General features: G+C 44.1%; 1 protein-coding gene across 1 annotated transcript in view; it reads left to right on the top strand.

Annotated features, from left to right (window-relative positions):
- LOC138982772 (ciliogenesis-associated TTC17-interacting protein-like) overlaps positions 1 to 21467 on the top strand; it is a 32696-nt gene extending 11229 nt beyond the window's left edge. The window contains exons 5-10 of the mRNA XM_070356101.1: positions 185 to 245; positions 11881 to 11984; positions 12299 to 12423; positions 15498 to 15574; positions 17622 to 17710; positions 18098 to 21467. Of these exons, the coding sequence (XP_070212202.1) occupies positions 185 to 245; positions 11881 to 11984; positions 12299 to 12423; positions 15498 to 15574; positions 17622 to 17710; positions 18098 to 18349 (708 nt within the window). The 3' untranslated portion in view covers positions 18350 to 21467. The remainder of the gene's footprint in view (positions 1 to 184; positions 246 to 11880; positions 11985 to 12298; positions 12424 to 15497; positions 15575 to 17621; positions 17711 to 18097) is intronic.
- Positions 21468 to 21708: the final 241 nt, after the last annotated feature.

The raw sequence follows: 21708 nt of genomic DNA, 5'->3' as shown, positions 1-21708 counted from the left end.
AGTTGTGACTGTAATGAGCAAAAACATTTTGGTTTTCTTTCTCTTTGGGGCTGAACTGGTCCAAGTTTATTGGGGAAAGTTTGAGCGTTGATTCTTACTCTTTTTATGTATCGATTTACATAGTTGTTACAAAATATGATGAACATGCTTTTAAAAGCAACATGTCTCATTCTCGTCTTTTCAGGATGTTCAACGCACATCTCGGACAGTTACGCTTGACACAATGAAGGGGTTTATATCAGAAGGTAAACTTTTCCTCAATAATTGTTTTTAAAATGTTGGTGTCAGGTTAAGGATAGCAAGTTTCCATTCTGTTATAGAAAAAGTTAAATTATTTAAAACTCTACGCCAGTCATACAGATGTGGCTCTTATACGGAAAACTGAAAGCAGATCATTTACAGAAGCGTATTTTGAGAGGGGATGATGGGGAGGCACCTGTAAAAGTACCATGTTTGAGCGAACTGACTGATTCTGTATGTATGGCTGTATGTTATTGCAGATTCAAAATCTTCCAAAGATAGGAATCTACTTTCGTTATCTGTTTAAGATCAATTATCTGCAAACTGAGGGCGTAAGCAGAAGCACAGTCAAGAAGCTGGCATACAGCAATAGATATTAGCTTCCATAGCATAAGAATGTATTGGTTAAATTTTGTTCTTGTTGCAGAGTTGTTCTTCAGTACTGGTGACAGAAAGGGGGAAAAGTGGTCAAAATTCAAATCTCTAGTTTTGTTTTTGAAATATAGCTTTTAAACTACTCACTTATCGCCCCCCCCCCCCCCCCCCCCCCCCGGCGCAAATCAAGAGCACACGATAATCCCAAAGAAATGACACTCCTCTTTCTCTCCCTCTTATTACTTACAGTTATACTTACACACCTGCGCGCGCACACACTCACATACACCTGACACACACGCAATCACTCTCGTGCGCACATACATCACACATAGCGTAGTCATGCATTGATTTGGGCAAATAACGAGGGCAGTTTATTCAAGAGAATACCATCTGACAATGAGAGATATCATTGTGCAGTGATAAGTCCCATAAGTCCACAACAAAAAACAACAAACATTTGGTTACACTAACAACAAACACAAGGAGCCCTCACTCAAAGATTTAAACACCGTGAATAATGATTACATAACATTAACAAGGTTCGAGTCGCTTCATGCACAACCTCACTTCAAGTGAAGGCACAAACAGGCATGCATTTGCCTCAAAATTAAAAACATCATGCAACGGATTGCTAACAAAATACAACGGTGGATGCCGGGGGTGGATGGGGGGTAAGAAATAGTTGGCATATGCCCGCTGCGCCGCGCTGGTAAGGACTGACCACAATGTGTTGCTCTCCCGTTCTTATAGACCCCCGCTGATGCATCACACGTGCAAGCCCCCCGGCAACATGGACATTGCGGCTGGGCTATTCTCCTTGACTTTCACAAGTCCTCCTCTCCCCTCTCTTTCTAATTACGGGCCTAAGTGTTGATATCCTGCTTTACTACCCTCTCTTCCCTACCTGCCAACACTGATCCCTTTAGGCCTACCTCAAGTATCTAACATCCTCCTCCTCCACCCGCGGCTAATCTGTCTCGTTTAAATAGAGTTTATCTGACGCTGTCCGCTCTATCTAAACTCACACTTAAACTACTCACTTATCCCCCCCCCCCCCCCCCCCCGGCGCAAATCAAGAGCACACGATAATCCCAAAGAAATGACACTCCTCTTTCTCTCCCTCTTATTACTTACAGTTATACTTACACACCTGCGCGCGCACACACTCACATACACCTGACACACACGCAATCACTCTCGTGCGCACATACATCACACATAGCGTAGTCATGCATTGATTTGGGCAAATAACGAGGGCAGTTTATTCAAGAGAATACCATCTGACAATGAGAGATATCATTGTGCAGTGATAAGTCCCAAATTAGAGGTACTACTCGTTATTCAGCCCAACTAAAGACAGTATACTAGGTTAGAGGTGGGAGGTTTAGGATTGTTGTGATGTTATACATGAAGGAGTTGCCTGGGCTACATGTGATCTGTAAGATGATCTTTTGTGGCAGCTGGTCTAAGTAGCCTAAGTACGCGTTGCTTTTCCAATCCCCCATCACCTTGACAATTTCCCCCGGCACACCACAACTCAACGCCCACGCGGCACCACCCCGCCGAAAGCTGTGGCTGGAGAAGTTTCCCCCAGCAACAGCGGTAGTCAAGCGCAGTTTCTTATTAAAGTCTGATCCTTTCATCGGGAAGACCTGCGCCTTGGGGTCCATCGGCCCCAACAAAGGTAACACAGCGGTCACGGCAGACACTGGACACAAGGGATGGAGTGACATTGCCGGGAGCTTAATTTCAACAGAGCGCTCTTTACGCTGAATCGTTTTGCTCCATTGGAGCGTTATTGACATGCCCGTACCCAGAATAACCACCTGGTCTCTTGTGAGCTGCTTACAAGGATCGAAGTTCCCGTTGTCCTGAAACAAGTTCGATCTCCGGAGAACTCCGAAAAAAAGCACCAAACACGCAGCCCAGCACACAATATCTTGCCTACACTCAAGGTCCAGCTGGCTTTTTATTATGTGTAGTAATTCAGGGGTGATTGGGGTTTTCTTATCAGTGGCACACCCCTTGCATTTTTCGATGCCCTTAAGTGTTGTCTGGACGTACCACGAGTCCCTGAATGGGTGCGGCACGCCGCTTTCAAGATGAAGAATGCGAATAATGTTGATGTATTGCTTGATGGAGGACGGTTTCAAACCTCGGGCTAGGTACGCTGCGTATTGCGCAACAGTCTGCTCGTTCACAGGCACTGACATTATGTCCATCTCCCCACAGAAACGTAAATACGAGGTAAGGTGGGTGCGGTAAGTCTTCCTAGTGTTATCAGAAAAGGCACTTGCTCTGTAATCCAACACTTTGCCGTCAGTTGCGCCCCTAATGGGGGCTGCTGGTCTGAAAAACAAGGAACAACAGGGCTTGGTCAGACATATGGTCACACAGGTTGATGTCGGGGGGTCTCCCCCGGTGCCAGAATGTCAACAGACGCACTAAGTCTTCGCGCCGTCTGGGCTCATGGAGGCGGGAAATTGTGTCAGCCATGATGTTTACACTACCAGCCACATGTATCGCCGCGATTTTGCAGTTCACTTTTGCACATTCCCACGCCATTTTACGGAGCAGACTGTTCACATACTTATTAGTCGATCTGCCCTTATTAATGATAGCTTTTGCGACAGTACTATCGGTATGAATAATCACTTCTTGTCCGCACCACATCGGAGCCCATCGTGTCACTGCTTGCACCACAGCGCACACTTCTTTATAGTTAATATGTAGCTCCTTTGCTGCCTGCATGTCTTTTTCAAAGATGGTGTACTGCCAGTCACCTTGCCAAAAGGCACCCGCTGCAATATTACATGCATCTACATGAACATGCTGTTTTGCATTGTGAAAATAATATACTGTGCCGTTAAATACATGCATAAAAGAAAGCCACCATTGTACATCCTTATGAAATTCGCCAGATAGTTTCGCTTTGTGTCGCTGCTGCTGAAGGGGTTTAATCGTGTCCAGTATCCGCCGCAGAAAGAATTTTCCTCCTCTGACAGCCTGACAGGCCCAATTAAGGGACCCCGCTATGCTTTGTAGCTGAGTTTTTGTCGCGCGCTTCTTTCCTCGGATCTGGAGGAGTCGCTGCCGCAGTTGCTGCAACTTGTCACTTCCAAGTGACAGGGTGTTGTTTCGCGTGTCGATGTCGACACCGAGAAACGTGATACGTTGAGTAGGCCCCACCACCTTCTTCCAGCTAATGTTGAAACCCAGTTCCCTCAATAATCTAATTAAAGACAGTAACATGTCATTGCACTCTTGTCTGGTAGCTGCTACCAGAAGAAAATCATCAATATACGCTAACACACCTGGCATGCCTTTCCGTGCCATGCATCTGCGAATAGCTTGCGACAGGCGATGGAAGTGTGATGGCCCTACGTTGCTGCCAAAAGGCAGCCGACTGTCAAAGAGATAAGTAGGTTTCTTTTCACCTGTGAAATGCCATTTCAGCCCAGTCATACAATAATCGTCCGGACTGATGCATACTGACCGATAGGCGGACTGCAAGTCTACTTTTGCACACCAATACCCTGTCTTCGCTAGGGCGCACGCGTCAGATACGGTTTGAAATTTAGCTGACTCAGGTATAGAATAGTCGTTCATTGCCCTACCTGTGGGTTTGCTAGCGTCATGGATCAACCTGATGCTGCCATCATCCTTGGGAATCGCAGCGATAGCGCTTACCACAGTTGGTTTTCTACTAGCTACAATGTAATAACCTTTTTCTATCTGATCTAATAGCTCTTTTTCCACAGCTTTATGGTGTTCGTTCGATGACCTATGGTTTGTTTGCTCTACGTCTAGTACGCCTGCCCTACTCTCTTCTGTTACACGGAAACCGTTTCTTATGCCATCTAATAAAAAGGTTTTGTCGTGATCGCCTTCTAGCACCTTGTGCCACATTTGAGATTTAGCATTAATGGAATCACTATTTCCGAGAAATTCGCACTTATTGGAATCTAGCTGAGGGAACGGGCTGTTGAAGGTGGGGCCTACCGTTTTGTCGGCAATTCGTTGCGCTGTGTCCTAGGCTGGGGAGGTGGTAGCTGTCACTTTGTGGTCCTTGCCGGGGTGGCCCATGCCGCAGGTGTCGCAGACGTGGAGGAATCTGCAGCGGGACCCATAGGGACAGTCGCCTTTGTTGGTATACAATAAGCACACTTCCTTCCCGTTGGGTCCCGCTGGTCGCCGGGAACCGCCGCTGGCCGTCGTAGCCTTGCCGCCCTTGTTGTCTTGGACGCCATGCTGGAGCCGGTCCCGCAGGATCACCGTGGACAGGTGGGGGTTGGGGGTTCCCCACTTGAATCCGCTGGACGACTGGCGCCTTCTGTACTCGTCGTCGTACAGAAGCACCGACTGCCACAAGTATCTGGCCCCCAGCTCGCCTATCATCTCTGTGTACCGGAGGTAGGCGGTCGAGTCAAACCCGGGCTTCTCAGCACTCAACTTCGCCATGATGCGTGCGTTTGCCACAATCCAATGGCAGGGGGAGACTTTGTCAAGTTTTGGTCTCTGGTTGAGTTTTAGGATGACACCTCCCCCGAGTGTCACCTCTTCCTCGGCCGCCATCGACCCCGGCACAAAATCCAGAATGGAGAGATAGGAGGTCTCACCTGTTGGCTGCAGTGACAAGCCGCCTAACAGTCCCTGGAGTGGTTCCACGCTTTTTTCCTCAGTCACCCGCTGGGATAGTGGCCCTCCCCCGCTTCGCTTTTGCAGGGCCGCCACTGCTACTCTCAGCGCTACGTAGTGGCCACGCTTGAGACCCAGGCCCTCCAAATCCTGGGCAGTCGCATTTCTCAGCACATTGAGGGTGTTCAACTCCTCATCCTGGAGAACTTTAACCACCGTTAAAGGCAGATCTGTTGCCCACGCTCCAAATTCGAAGTCCATTTTGCAGTAAGAAATAGTTGGCATATGCCCGCTGCGCCGCGCTGGTAAGGACTGACCACAATGTGTTGCTCTCCCGTTCTTATAGACCCCCGCTGATGCATCACACGTGCAAGCCCCCCGGCAACATGGACATTGCGGCTGGGCTATTCTCCTTGACTTTCACAAGTCCTCCTCTCCCCTCTCTTTCTAATTACGGGCCTAAGTGTTGATATCCTGCTTTACTACCCTCTCTTCCCTACCTGCCAACACTGATCCCTTTAGGCCTACCTCAAGTATCTAACATCCTCCTCCTCCACCCGCGGCTAATCTGTCTCGTTTAAATAGAGTTTATCTGACGCTGTCCGCTCTATCTAAACTCACACTTTATAAAGCAGAAATACTGTAGTATCTGATGTACATAAGAAAAAATCACTGGTTCACATGGTTCTTACATAATCTAACTTTTAAAGCTGGTTCATGTGTGTCTGTGTGTATGTTTGTATGATGACGATAGGACCCAAAACGGCTGCACCGACTGAGACAGGAATTGCAGAGAATGTTATTTGCCACTCGAGTCGTGTCATAGGGTACTTTTGGAATAGCAAATTTGAAAGGATTCTTTAAAAAACGGCGGAAAACATTATATACCCTGTGAGCTATCGAGGATCCTCCCCGTCTGGGCTGTCGAAACATGGTCTTGTTAAAAGACGTTTTCAAATGGTTAACGGGGAGATACACTCGAAGCACATTTAGCGAAGTTATGTTGCCAAATCATCAAAGATCAACATTTCACTACACGGATCGACGCACACAGTCGAAATAGATGTGACTTTCACACGACCGAAGACTACTGACTAGCAGACTAGCAGACTAGCAGACGACAAGATCTAAATATTTAGATCAGTGAGAGCAATCCGTTGAAGAACAGTTACTCCGCTTATTCGTCTTCAGTTAAGCTTATTTCCCCTGCCATAAGTTTCCTTGCAGATCTGCAGTCGCGTAGTGAAATGAACTAGTGTCATCGGAAGGTTCTTCTCAGTCAATGATCAAAGCACAGTAAGTTCTATGCTGACAAAAGTCACTTTAGGAAAACACGACCATTGACTCCATTTATGAGCCCAAAGGTAATCTTCTTCTTCTTCTTGTTGCCGCTACACGTGGAGACCAGTCCAATTGAGAAATGTAGTTGTCATCTGCAGGGACGCCGCCGTGCCGTACAGCTTATCCTGGATGGGAGTCGGCTCCGGCCACATCTTCCTTCTCAACAACTGGAAGTTCCCGCAGTCTTGTAGGATGTGGTGGGTGTCCTGCTCTGCTTCTCCGCAGGGACACATCGGGGACGGCACAACTTTCAGCTTTGAGTGGAGGTGTTTGTTCAGCCTGTTGTGCCCTGTTCGCAGCCTGAAGATGGTAACCTGCTCTGGTCTTGTGAGCAGGTGAAGGCTGTCTTTTTGAGCCGGGGTTCGGAACAGGGCTTTAGTAATGGTATTTAGCTCGGCAAGGCTTACGGCGTTGTCTTCTTGTTCTTTTTCTGCACCGGATTTTGCCAGGTCATCGGCTTTCTCATTTCCCTCTATGCCGCAGTGTGAGGGGATCCACTGAAGCACTGTCCGTAGGCTCTTGATGTTGTTGAGGGCCTTCTTCAATGAGGGTTGACTGTCACTGTTATAGGCTTAGGAAGACGATATTTGTGTTCTGGTCTGCTCTTGTCGCGATGGTGTGTGCTGCCTGAATGAGAGCGTCTACCTCTGCCTTGTAGTTGGTGCAGTAAAGGCCGGTCGGAAGCGTCTCTTCCGTCCATTCTCCACCGGGGTATTGGATGTGGACCCCAGCTCCTCCACTTTTGACGGCATTTGTGGCTGAGCCGTCTGTATACACCCGGATCCAGGCATCATCAGGGTATCTTTCCTCAAGCGTTGCCAACGTCAGGGCTTTCAAGACTTGGTCGCTATGTTCACCTTTGTTGTTGATATGGGGTATTGTTGTTTGGACAGTGGCAGTTTCTTCTCTATCTTCCCAAGGTGGGGCGTCAAGGGAGAAGGAGATGGGAATGACCTGGTTAGGGAGGGTTTCTTGGTGCTTCCTGTTCAGTGCTCTGGCCTCCACAACATAGCTTGATCTTTTTAGTCTGCCTGATGATAGCGTTTGGAGCCTTTCTTTCATTGGGTGGTTCTCTGAGCATCTGAATTTGTTGGCCTGAAGCATTGCCTTCTGCTCTCTTCTCTTGGCAAGTGGTGGGATGCTAGATGTTTCTTCCATCTTCACTATAGGTGTTGTCTTCATGGCACCTGTGATTATTCGAAGTGCCTGGTTTTGGACTTTGTCCAGGGTCTGTAGATGCGTCTTGGCAGCTGTCATCCAAGAGTTGGACCCGTACTCAAGGTGCGGTCTTACAGTACCCTGGTAAACTGATTTTAGAATCTTGTCAGTTGCGCCCCATGTAGTTCCTGCCAGTTTCCTTAAGATGTTGAGCTTCCTTCTGGCTTTTCCCTCTGCCTGGTTGATGTGAGGTTTCCAGGTCATTTTCTTGTCAAAGGTGACACCAAGGTACGTCTGTTGGTCTTCGTACTTTAGTGTGGTATTTCCCAGGGTAAGTTTTCCAGGTTTGGCTTTTGTTGACAGTGTGAAAAGAGTGGCGGTTGACTTCTCCCTGTTGATTGTTACGCACCAGCTTTCAGCCCATGCTGCAACACTCTCTAGGACGATCTGTATTCTGTATGTTGCTGTGGTTGCATACTCCTCGCTGCACCAGAGTACCAGGTCATCTGCGTAAAGCGCTGTGTGGACACCTCTTGGCAGTTCTGCTACAATGTCGTTGATGAAGAGTATGAACAAAGAGGGGGAGAGGACGCCTCCCTGGGGAACTCCCTGCCTCAGCAACACCTTCTGGCCACAGCGACCATCTACCGACACTCTGGCTCTTCGGTTGTGAAGGTAGGACTTGGTCCACTGGAACATGTTGCCTCTGATGCCACACCGTAGGAGTTTTACTAGAAGACCATCCTTCCAGACCTTGTCGAATGCCTTCTGTAGATCAATAAAGACTGCCAGGACAGCCTTCTTGGCCTGAAAAGCATCCTCTATGACCTGTGAGAGGTGGGTCGTTTGATCTTCTGTGCTTCTGTACTGTCTGAAGCCAGCTTGCTCTGGGGCAATGATGCTCTGTGTCTCCAGGTAGAGTTGTAGGCGCTGATTGATGATGCGCTCCATGGTCTTACAGACACAACTTGTTAAGCTGATGGGACGGTAGCTTTGGGCTTTGCTTTTGTTTTTGCCACGTTTGAGGATGGGAATCATTGTGGCTTCTCTCCAGCACTGCGGTACCTGGCCTTGCTTCCAGCTGAGGTTGTATATATCTAGCAGCTTCTGAAGCGCGGTGTTTCCTAGATGTTGAAGCATTTCGTTTGTGATGTTGTCAGGTCCTGGAGACTTCTTTTTCTTCAACTTTCTGATGGCCTTCTTCATTTCTGCCAGGCTGATGTCAGTATGCATGGCGTCTGTTACCTCATTTTCTCCTGTTGTTCTTTCCTTCTCTTCCTGTCGTATCTCTTTCTGGCGGTGCTGGGGTATGATGGTATTACCTTCTGCTGCATATGCTCTTGCAAAATTGTTGGCGGCAGCCCTTCCTGTAAGAGTGTTTCCTTCATTTTCCAGGGTGATCTTCTGGCCTTTGGTGCTTTCGTCGTTCAGGGCCTTTGTCAGTTTCCAAAGCTTTGTTGTGTCTTTCTCCATGTTGAGGCTTGCTGTTTTCTCTCTCCAACTTCTTCTTTTACTCTCCAGTTTGGTTCACAAGAACTTTGCTTTTCTTTCTTGGAGCTTGATGTTGTTCTCCTGGCTGGGGTTGGTTTCAGCCTCTCTTCTTGCTTCTGTCAGAGCATCATGCGCCTTCTGCAGCTCACTTGTCCAGTAAGGGGTGTAGTCTTTTCTTGCGCCATTGGGTATGCACTCCTTGGCTGCCTGGGAAATACTGTTGTTGAAGTCTTTGACTACATTGTTGATGTTCCTCTCTGTAACTTCTATGCCCTTTGTCAGCTCGTTGGTGCGTACGCTGAACAAGCCCCACTGGGCCTTTTTGTAGTTCCATCGCGGATGTTGCGAGTGTTCTGGTGCTTTAGCACGCATGGTAAGGACGACTGGGCGATGGTCACTTCCTCCGAGCTGTTCTTCTACCTTTCTGCTGATCTTTCTGTGGATGTCATCGGTGCAGAAGGCCAGGTCTGGAGTTGTGGTGGTGTGCCAGCGGCGCGAGTAGAAGGTATGTGTGTCAGTGGGGTCATTTGCAAGGATAAGGTGGTGTTCATCTTGCCAGGCTTCAACTTCTTCTCCTCTGTTGTCCATGTTGCTGTATCCCCAACTCTGGGACCGGCTGTTGAAGTCTCCAGCGATGAGGAAGCCGCTGTCTGGAACCTGGATAGTGTCAAGGGACAGCATCTTGTCATCGGGGCAATAGTAGTTGACGATGTTAAATGTGCTGTCTTGGATAATGACCTTGACTTCTATGTACTCAGCTTCGCCTGTAAGTTTCTTGACGTCAGTGGCGTTGATGTTGTTTCTCACCAGTGTCATCACTCCTCCCTTTGCTCTCCCTTTCCGTCCATTTGGAAACACCTGGTAGCCTCTGATCTTGAACGGCTTCTCCTCTTGCAGGTGTGTTTCCTGTAAGCAGCAGATGTTGATACTGTTCTTATGAAGAAAGTGTTCGAGTTCTTCCTTCTTGTTGCTGACCCCTTCTGCATTCCATTGCATGATGTTGATGTCAGGGGTCACCTTGACCTTGCTTGGTTTTTGGCCAGTCGCTCTCCTTGCTCGTCCCCTGGCTCCACAGGACAAGACGAAGGGACCTCCAGTAGCTGAGGGTGGGCTCCTTTGAGGCACGGAGCCCGGCGCTGCACCTGCCTGGGGGGTCCTCACAGGGCGAGCACCATTTCGATTGGTTTGGTCTCTGCGTGTATTCATGGCGATGGTGTGCGTGGTACTGTGATCCGTTAAAGTGCGCTGTCTCGCTCAGTACCGCCGACTTCAGCACTAGAGGTTTCTGTCGGGGTTACCCCACCCTTAGCTCCTGGTCAGGGACCTTACCTGGGAGCACAGGTAGCAGAGGTTTTAACGCGCCTCTTACCCGCGTGATGAACCCGTATGAGCACATAGGGTATTTACGAGTCAACAGTGCCACCTGTTCACCACCCCGCTCTGATAGGAACACCGCCAGTTGGTCCAGGACAGCTTATTCGTCCGGGCAAGCCCGACTTATATCGCTGCAATCCCTTATATCTAAGGGACGCCCCCTATCCGCCGCCTGGGGACCCGCCGGGTTGGGGATGGTCGCCCCGCCACCTAATTGTAGATAGCCTGACCCCGGAGCCCAAAGGTAATAATATCGACAAGAATGTACGCATTTGACATTAAATGAAACATTCATAGACAGTTTCCAACTCACCAGATCTGCCAAAGAGCCTTCATTCGTGAAAAACGATGATTTTAATCAGACAGGTATCGGAAGCAACCTCTTGGTAACCTGCGTTTCTCCTTCCGAGGCGACGTGACGGCGCCACATTTGTTTGTTTATGGCTGTTTATCGCGAAACAACACAGTTGAAATTTGTGTGTAAAATATCATAAATGTGTGGCGTGTAATCTCCGAATCAGTTCGTTATCTGTGTTTCGATGGTAATTCAGTCAGAGTGGAGTTACTTTGAATCGAAGGCGAGGGTAGTTCCTGCGTTGCATGTGCGACGGCGTGAACAAATTTGATTGCAATATTTTATACAGGAAGTAAATTTCAATGATTCTGGCTCAGTCTTGTAGATCTGTTATGCAGTGTTTTGGTAGTGTATCTGCTTTTCTACTATGAAGCTCATTTGGAGTGATACGCTGATCGAAGTGGGGTACCCTATGTGGGACATCAGCCGTATGCAGATTACGCCTCAGAACACTCTCGCATTTCACAAAGACAACAATAATTTGCAACATTTCAAGAACTGCATCAGTTTTATTAGATACTATTTAAACAAAAACAGCACAGACACGACTATTATCAACAACACAGAACGGGAGGTAAGTCAGCAAAGACACTCCTAGTGTGCATTCCCGTTTTTGGTCGCCATTTTTGGTCGCCATTTTCACAGTAAATCTTTACATTTCCATATCTATTGAATGATTGTGGTATTTTCTTTGATTGTGGCGATTCTCCTATCTCTCTGGCATGTACTGGGTGCTTTGTGACCAGTTTATCCCCTAGACTGTATTGAAAAATGCGTCCGTGTGAGCTGACCCCCACTTGTCACCAGTAGCAAAGAACAACTCTGCAGAATGAAACTTTCACATGGGCGTAAGCCATATATGTGTCTGTGTCAGTTTTCTTTCAAGTGTGAATAAATACTTGCAGGGTCCAACTTGCTGCTGCATCGTGTGTTCATCGGCAAAGGCCTGCCTGAAGAGCTGCAGTTCATTTCCTTTGATTCAGAGACCAACCTCTGTCCTGCTATCTATGTGAGTGTGATGACTCAGACTCTTTTTTTCTGTAATTCTGGTTTAACAAAAAATCAAGACTCCTGATTGTTTTACTTATACCATTGAGTACAAGTTGCTTTTTATGCGCTCTGTATGCATTTTGAAATATGGTATTGGTGCAGTGGGTGGAATTTGAGGATGGCTGATTTTGTCAATTAAGTGTGTGTGTGGGGGGGGGGGGGGGGGTGGTGACTTCTATAGAGTGGGAGGGTGGAAGAGAGATAGTGTGTGAATTAGTGTATATGTGTAGTAGCAATCCATATCAAAGCTAACTTTTTGTGTTGTTTTTGCAGAGGTCGCTTGAAGAGCGCACTCAGACGATAGAAGGCGTGGAGCTACGTGTGTTTGGTGTGGAGAGAACGATAAACTCCAACATTGACTTGCCAACCACGTGGCAGTCTTACTTCATCAATGATGGGTAAGTGATATACAATTCCCTTTCAAGCTTTCTATAAGGAACAAGTGTTGACCTTAACGGGGTCAAGAAGCCGCCCTTGGTAATATGGGGGTGGGACACGGAGACAGACAGACAGACAGACAGAGGGAGGGAAACAAAACATTTTTAAATGAATAAATTATAATAAAACAAGTCGCGTAAGGCGAAATTACTACATTTAGTCAAGCTGTGGAACTCACAGAATGAAACTGAACGCACTGTTTTTTTTCACAATGACCGTAGTCCGCCGCTCGTGCAAAAGGCAATGAAATTAACGAGCCTGTTTAGCACGGTAGTGGTTGCGCTGTGCTGCATAGCACGCTTTTCTGTACCTCTCTTCGTTTTAACTTTCTGAGCGTGTTTTTAATCCAAACATATCATATCTATATGTTTTTTTAATCTGGAACCGACAAGGAATAAGATGAAATTGTTTTTATATCGATTTCGGAAATTTAATTTTAATCATAATTTTTATATTTTTTAATTTTAAGAGCTTGTTTTTAATCCGAATATAACATATTTATATGTTTTTGGAATCAGAAAATGATGAAGAATAAGATGAACGTAATTTTTGATCGTTTTATACAAAAATAAATTTAATTACAATTTTCGGATTTTTAATGACCAAAGTCATTAATTAATTTTTAAGCCTCCAAGCTGAAATGCAATACCAAAGTCCGGCCTTTGTCGAAGATTGCTTGGCCAAAATTTCAATCAATTTTAATGAAAAATGAGGGTGTGACAGTGCCGCCTCAACTTTTACAAAAAGCCGGATATGACGTCATCAGAGACATTTATCCAAAAAATGAAATTTTTTTTCGGGATATCATACCCAGGAACTCTCATGTCAAATTTCATAAAGATCGGTCCAGTAGTTTACTCTGAATCGCTCTACACACACACACACACACACACACACACACACACACACACACACACACACACACACACACATACACACACATACACACACACAAACAGACACCTGAAACCCGGACAAACAGGCAGAGCAAATCCAGTAAGCACCCTTTACAAGGCGGCTTAATAATCCAACGCATGTTCGCATGCTGTCAGAGATCGAATGAGACCCGAAGGGAAGTAACTAATTACCGCCTCTTTCCAAAGTAAATGACGTACACAGTTTTGCGTCACTTCACCTTCACAGTACCAATGATATTACTCAGGAACGGCCCATACTTTCTAAAGAAATACTCAACATAAAAAGTATCTTTCTACACAACCCACGCCATCCAAATAGAAACAAGAAAGGGAGGTAACTCATTCCATAAAAACCATGTAATTAGGAATTGAATATATATTGTGACACTCTCAGTGGGCAGCACATGCCTTCAAATGCTTTTGAGGCCACCCCAGGCGAAGCTGGGCCCTGAATCTCTACTATCTTCTAAAACGTTACTAAGGAAGGGAGTTAAATCAAATCAAAGTTATTTTTCAGCAAACTGAGTATGTTGATGGTAATACTTTTACACTGTCTGATTCTTATAGAATATATATATAGAGAGTCGAAGTGAAAAACAAAATGCTAGTAATAACATAAGACCAAAACATTATTTGGCAAACGAGTCCGTACCACGGAACCACACACACCAATAAAACAAACTCCACTGTTACCGCCCAACGAAGCATCCAAATATTGGAGCACGTAAAATGAAATTGAACAAAAGCATGGCGGCTGCCAAACCAAAACACTGATCTAAAAATATAGATCAGTGAACCAAAAAGGCGAAAGGGAAGTAACCTGCGGGAATTCCCGCACACTTATTAGTATGTCAGTGGGTTTCGTCCCCTGGCTCGGTTTGTAAAAGCGTTAAAAGCTAATATCTTCCGTTTGACTACCGTTAGGAATGTATTTTTTTGCATACAAAAAACAAAGCCTATTCCTAACAATTTCACAAAATTTGAGCTTAATTGACCAAGAGATACAAGTCTTACCCGACAAACACCGACTGACTGACCGTCCGCCCGCCTCAAACAAACAAACAAACAAACAAACAGAAAGAGCAAATCCAGTAAGCCCCATTATTCTAATGGTGGCTTAAAAATTGTATAAGAGCACATTTGTCCTTGCAATCTGTCATATTGGTTGTGAAAATATGCATTCAGTCTGACTTGGGTGTTGGTCAGTCATGAGTGGCTGAGCAAGTGTGTATGAAATCAGTGTTGTGTGCGTGCAGGTGTGTGTGTGTCTTCCTATTTCAACCTGTCGTTCCAAGCAAGGGAAGCTACAGCCTGAGTAATTAAACCTACCAGTACCTAAATGGAGGATTACCTCCCTTCCATTATCTGCCACAATAAAGTTCTTCAAACTCCAGCTGGGGTGGTGTGCAGACCTGCTAGTGACTTAACCCCCTTCGTGTGTACACGCAAGCACAAGACCAAGTGCGCACGGAAAAGATCCTGTAATCCATGTCAGAGTTCGGTGGGTTATGGAAACACGAAAATACCCAGCATGCCTACTTAACAAAAGCGGAGTGAGCTGACTATGCTCTCAGAGTATAGTGTGGGGAACCCAAATGGGCAAACGAGCTCACACGTAACCAGAACATTCTGGAACGCTGAAGAAAAAGAAGAAGGTGTGCACGAGAAAATGTCCGACTGGAAACGACCCAAGCAGTGGTGCTGTTTGGTTGAAATCTTAAACAAACCTTAGTCGCGGAAATAGCTCTGTTTGTAGCAGTGCTGGCTTGGAAACCAGTTTGTTACTTTTGGCGTTGCAATGACCCCCACATTCGGCAAGGGATTTATTTATACGTTGTGCAGACTCTCCTCGCTGTCCTAACAGCCCCGTGTGCACGCATGCTCGCTTTTCGCAGGGAGAAAGCAACTTGAATTTCCATGAGGGTAACCTCACAAGGCTGTATATCTTATCTTATCTTATCTTATATTATTTCAGACCCAGCACTCGCATGGTACCCATCTAGTAGGGCACCTTTGCGTGCATAGCAATCATGGTGTCATCTTTCTGAAGATGTTTTGTTTCACAGTTTCTGCCCCCAGATGTTGATACTTCTGTTTTATTTGTGGGTTTTTTCCAGGCATTTATCAAACAGAGTGCAGGTGGGATCTCCTGTAACAATGAAACTTCAGCGAATCCCTACAATGGTTGAAAGGGGTAAGATTCATAGAATTACATCCAGCTTTATGCATCAAGTGGGTGGCTGGGGGAGGGGGGATAACAAAACAGAAGGGCAAATCTTCTTGAGATACTTTGGCTATTTACCAAATGAAAGCAAATGACAGGCATGTGTGTGTAAATCTATTTTCTTGTGACATTTTGATATGTTTATTTATTGTTTTAATTTCTTTATTCTCTCTTTGTTTCTTCTACTTCTGCAATTATAGGTATTGTTGCAACTAGAAGAGCTGCAGTAGGTTACACTGACACAAAAGACTGGGGAACATGTACTTAAAAGGGTTGAAAGTAAAAACTAAGGGATGAAATAGAAAACTTGTGCATCTGTTAGTGCCTAGTTGTACTAGCCCCTGGTGTTTGATGTGAGAACGGTATAGAGTTCTTGGACTTTATACATAAGTTAGTTTACTGTGTGCAATTGGTGTCAACTTGGTTTTTTTTCCTGGAGTGAAAACAAACAAGTACACTGCACGCATTTTGTGGACTATAGATTACAAGTGTTTCCTGAAAGGTGAAAAGGCCTCTGGTCTTTTTTCTGTGCAGGCACTCCATTGACTTCCTGCTTCTGTGCTTGTGTAATGTTCAATAGCAAACAATACCTTGCCTTGTTCTTTTTCTTTTGATTTATGCACAGTTTTCTTTTCTTGCTCTCTCAGATGAGAGCCCTTTCTGCAGCATCCCTCGCCCATACCTCCAAAATATTCCCATCTGAAGCTTCATCTTTGAAGTCCGTTAGTTAAAGAGAAATGAAATTTGAGATTTTTCTTTGATTTGACCTGCTCAACAGAATAGGTTTCAAAGTCGGTTTAAAAATGTCATTAGCTTGATATTAATTTGGCAAAGTCTACATTGGGCGAAGTCTACTTCATGAAGCTCGCTGCACAAAGCTTTAGCACCGAATTTTGGCAAAGTCAGCTTCGGGCTCAATAATGGAAGGCCTTTAACAAAATCAGCATTGGTTAGACTGTCCTAACCTTTCAAGAATTATAAGCTTCAAACTTGTTAAGAAGTGAGGCCACCTGACACAGCCGCATTAAAAGCTTAATACATGTACTTAGTGAAGACAAAAGTTACTCACACAATTAAGACTGAAGTTACTCATACTATTTGTCCGAAACTCAGTTCAGTGTCAACCGAAAGCTCTGTCTTTTTTTGTTATACATGTAACTGTATTGTTAATTACTGTTATTTTGCTTCTTTATTTCCAACTATTTTTGTTCCAATGTTAAGTGTTTGTGCTTTGTAAAATTGTGCCTGTTTTTCCCTCTTTGAAAGAAATAAAGAGGATCAAATCGTTTGCTGGGAATAGCTTTTGAATTGATGAGTGCAAAATAGTGCTCAACACTGAATGTTCCATTATATAAGCTACTAGAAAAGGGGACCTAAACATGTCAGGGTGTCAGACTGAATTACAGCTTGAGCTCTTCTAATTGCAACACTGTTTGATTCTCTTAAAACAAAAAAAGCATGTGTTTGCAGATATTTGAGGTTGCAGAATTTGGCTGTGGTATTTTTGTTTTTTGTTTTGTTACTACATGGTTGTGTTTTTCAATGCTTGCATGGTTTTTACGGGTTGATGCAGATTGAATTGATAAATGCAACAGAAAGTTTTGATGAATTTGATAAATGTACAAGTCTGCCTGCACCTTAGTCAAGATTAATCTTCATACATGATAAACCTTGCACAATAAATATTTATGATAGATTTTCCAACCTACCGGTACATTTACTAAAAGTATGTACTGTGAAACAGTGATGCTCCTCCCCCCCCCCTCCCCCTTCTTCAGTTCTAAACCCTCCTTTACTCCATTCAGAGATTAATTGGATGTGTTCTCATTGCTGGCTTATTAAAACTTGTATTCTGCAGTCTTGCTAGGGAAAGGGGGTGGGGTGGGGAGAGGGAAGGAGAGGAAAGACTTGAGATATACAGTGAAGGGTTTTTGGTTTTGTTTGTTTGTTTGTTATTTTCAGTTGGCTCTATGTCTTCTTGCATGACATCTATGGTTCTTTTTTTCCCCAACAACAGATGAGGAACCTCCTAAACCTGTGTTTGAGAAGACGGAGCTGAACTGGGTTGAGGACATGCAGATGTATTCCAAGTTTCTGGACAGAAAGGTACACTCATCGATTGTAAATTGTAGATTGGTTTTGAATGTCTGAGAGTTTGTGGAAGAAAGCAGATATTAATAAGCTTAGATATTAAACTGAGATTTGTAAGCTACTGTGTAGGGTAATCTCTGCATTACGCCGAAGAAGGGTCTGTTGGAAGAGAGAGAAAGAGTAGTTTGAAGTAGATCTTGGGCTGTGATGTTGTTATTCCTGATTTTGTTTTTGTATTCTACTCAAGAGCTGATTTAATAAAAATGTTGTTTGAACCAAAGTAGTCCAGAATTGTCTGTGCCTGCAGCTTGTATTACACAACTGCTTTGCTTTGCACATTAAATTGCACAATGTTTGTAGTTTGCACAACGCTCTGTTTGCACCTCATGATCTTACCCACAGGAGGAGCTCAAAGGCGACCACACAGTGTACATGCGTCACCACCCAGAACTCAAGGCACTTCTGGCCGACTTTCTACAGTTCCTGCTCCTCCGGAAGCCAGATGACGCCATCGCCTTCGCTGCTGAGTACTTTGCTGCTTTCTCCACGACCATGCCAGCGACCTCTCCGTACCTTGCGTCCGCTAACCCCTCCCCCTTCCCCCACAGTCGTACCAACACGCAGATAGAATCCATGAGAGCTCCCACGCGCTAAGGAGCAGGCAGTTGCTGATAGATTTTTGTCCTGCTGAACTTGTCTTGTTTATTTTATTTTTAGGCTGTGAGAGGTCGGAAGAAGGGGAAAGACTAGTATTAAAGAAAGCACATGAAAAAGATTGAACATTTTCTGTTTTCTTTTTAGATTGGGCTTTTCAAAGCATAACAAAAATGACTGGACATTTTTGGTTGTATTTTTAGGCTTGGGGTGTGGGAGAGAGAAAAAGGGGGGAAGCATCAAGAAAGCACATGAAAAAGACTGAAATGATCTGAATAGCCTCCCATCCTTTGCTCTTCAAGTTACGGAAGTGAGAAGAACGTACAGGAAAGGGAGATAATGAGAAATACTTCAAGGAGAGGCAGGCCAGAATAAGCTGAAGATGTGAACTGAAAAGTGCTAATTCAGGCCTTTGAGATTTAAAGGTTTCTCTGCTTTCATGGACAAAAATTCTTTGAACAAAATTGGGAAGGGTGAAAAGGGGAGGATGGGTGAGGAATTGGTGGAGAAAGAGGTTGGTAATGGGATTTTGATGGTGTGAAAATAATCAGAGAGTGAGTTGCTGAGATGGAAAGCAGTTTAGCCTGAGTGTACCAAACAACAAAAAAGAAAAAGGGGAGGGGTGTCAGGTTCTGTAAGTGAAAATGTGATATTTGCTATTTTTTTCTCTCTTTATTTGCTCAATAAGATAAGAAACATAAGGACAGAATTTATATCTTTGACTAGCTGAATATGTGAACAATTTGAAGAAAAAAAATCTGTGAAACAAAATTGAAAAGCAATATGTGCATCCTTTTAATATGCACGTGATTTATTCTTGTTACAAGTGTCAAACCGGAACCCACAACAGTATTTTTGGCCAAAATCTGATTTTGTAAATAACACTGTTTTGGTGTGTTACGTGCAGATGATTACCTGTATCTACATCATTAGCTCGACTGTTGGTATTAATTGCTTGTGATTATGTGACAAAGTGTTACTTTTGGGCTGTAGTTCTGGTTTGGGGCTGGTTTGGTAAATGACTGTTGACGCATACAAAAGTTTTCAGTATTGTTACAGAAAAGTTAGCTTATATTCATATTTTGAAGAAGAAGTCATAATATACAACATGATTTTTATTAAAATTATAACATCAGTCAAGGAGAGAATTGGTCTTTTTTTTGGTCACTATACTTTGTGTGTTAAATAGACAAATTCGGGAAATAACTGTAGGGTTTGTATGAGTTGTGAAAGGGTGAATACCCTTGCTTTTAGTGACACAAGCAATCCACAGGCCAGTCACTAGCGTGGGGTGTGTCTGAGGCATATGGACGAGGAGCACATGTGGTGTATTTGTCTCACTTCTTCTTCTTCTTCTTCTGCGTTCGTGGGCTGAAACTCCCACGTACACTCGTGTTTTTGCACGAGTGGAATTTTACGTGTATGACCGTTTTTACCCCGCCATTTAGGCAGCCATACGCCGCTTTCGGAGGAAGCATGCTGGATATTTTCGTGTTTCTATAACCCACCGAACTCTGACATGGATTACAGGATCTTTTCCGTGCGCACTTGGTCTTGTGCTTGCGTGTACACACGAAGGGGGATAAGCCACTAGCAGGTCTGCACATAAGTTGACCTGGGAGATCGGAAAAATCTCCACACTTATTAACCCACCAGGCGGCCGTGGCCGGGATTCGAACCCTCGACCTTCCGATTAAGAGGCCGACGTCTTACCACCCCGCCACAGCGCTCGTCATTTGTCTCACTAAAAGCTAGGGTATTCACTCCTTCAGAACCCACACAAACCTGAAGAGTTATTTACGAACATTTTCTACTGCATCTGTTACTGTATGGGCCAGTTATACCATTACTGCATACACTGCACACTTGCCGGTGTGTTATCTGTGTTACATGCTCTTGTCATTGGTCCTCTGTATATATATATGTTCATTGAAAAATGCATTACATATATGTGAGTTAAAAATGCTCTTTTGACTGGGAGGTTCAAAATCAGCTGTAACCTTGTTTTTAGAGTTTTCAAGAAAAACGATTTTGTAGTTGTCACTCTGTTTTTTCGGTTTTTTTAGCCTTTCAGTTAAATTTGATAAATTCAAAGGTGAACAAAAACTCAAGTGCATGTGATCATTCATTTTGAACAAATACTTCTGCAGAGTGTTCTTTTGTGATATTTTGTTCCTGCCAGATTCTTCAACTTGAGTTGCTTGTAAAAAGCTTATATACCGGTTTATAATATTATGTCCATACTGTGTTAAGTAGTAACCTCAGTATTACAGATGGCGCCAGGATGTGTTTTTATGATTTTGTATGAGACGCACAGAAACCTGCTCATTTTTTGTTTGTTTGTTTGAATGCTGTCAAGGCAGTGTTTTTACTTTAAGTACGAAATTACTTATGAGGCATCTTGAATCATTGTTGTTTGAGAGCTGTCATTTTTTTAACTGTCATACAGTCTAGAGACTGCTGCCGCGTGAGCAGAGAAAATTTTCCCTCTTTATCTTCACTGCGCTGGCTGCAAAACCCCTCCGCGCGGAGGTGTTTTCAGACACATCCGACACAGGGTGCATAAGAACAATTGCATTTCCAACAATCTTGATGGTTGTAAAGATGGCCAATTCCTTCTTATAAGCTGTACATTAGCCAAAGAATGGATGCAAATAACAATCGACTAAACAAGCAAACAGCAAACCAAACAAATACATCAATACTGTGCAGAAAGTAGAGCTTATGTCATTTAGTCAAGGTTGGAAAGAAAACTTTGATAATATGTCAAAAAGAATAGTTTTATCATTTGACATTTTTGTCTGAATCTCTTTTCTTTTGTAATTAACAACCTCTCCGTCCACATTTTAGTTTCTACAAGGATGTCTCACACTTAACTTGGGAAACATTGTTGTAAATGTTGTCATGAACAATTAATTTTTCATATTTCTACAGAAAATCGAACAAAGAAGAAGAGCAAGAAGCTCACCAGAAATAACAAGTGTTATGAAGCTGATGACCTGACTAAATGATGATTGTGACATCAGAAATTTCTGTTGACTGTTTTTTTTTTATCGATCATATTCTTTGAAGTATCAGATGTACTTTGAAAACTGTAAATAAAACCAATGATACATGATTTCTAGCTTTATTTAATTTGTGTGTGCTGTCTGAATTGATGTGTGAGAGTTTACAATTTCATGATAACAGTGTTAAGATTTGAGAGGAAACTGCTCGGGTCTGTGTGTTTGAATGTGTGTTCATGTTGAAATTTGATAGCTTAGAACTATTAGCACAAGCTTCTTTAATCAAAACCACACTACCTTTTTAACCATTGATCTTCAACATTCTCCACTTGGACATAGTTTGTTTGGTACAAC

Source organism: Littorina saxatilis, linkage group LG12, assembly GCF_037325665.1.
Source record: "Littorina saxatilis isolate snail1 linkage group LG12, US_GU_Lsax_2.0, whole genome shotgun sequence".
In the NCBI taxonomy this organism is placed as follows: Eukaryota; Metazoa; Mollusca; class Gastropoda; order Littorinimorpha; family Littorinidae; genus Littorina; species Littorina saxatilis.
The sequence above is the reverse complement of the archived record's forward strand: the minus strand, read 5'-3'. Positions and strand labels throughout refer to the sequence as shown.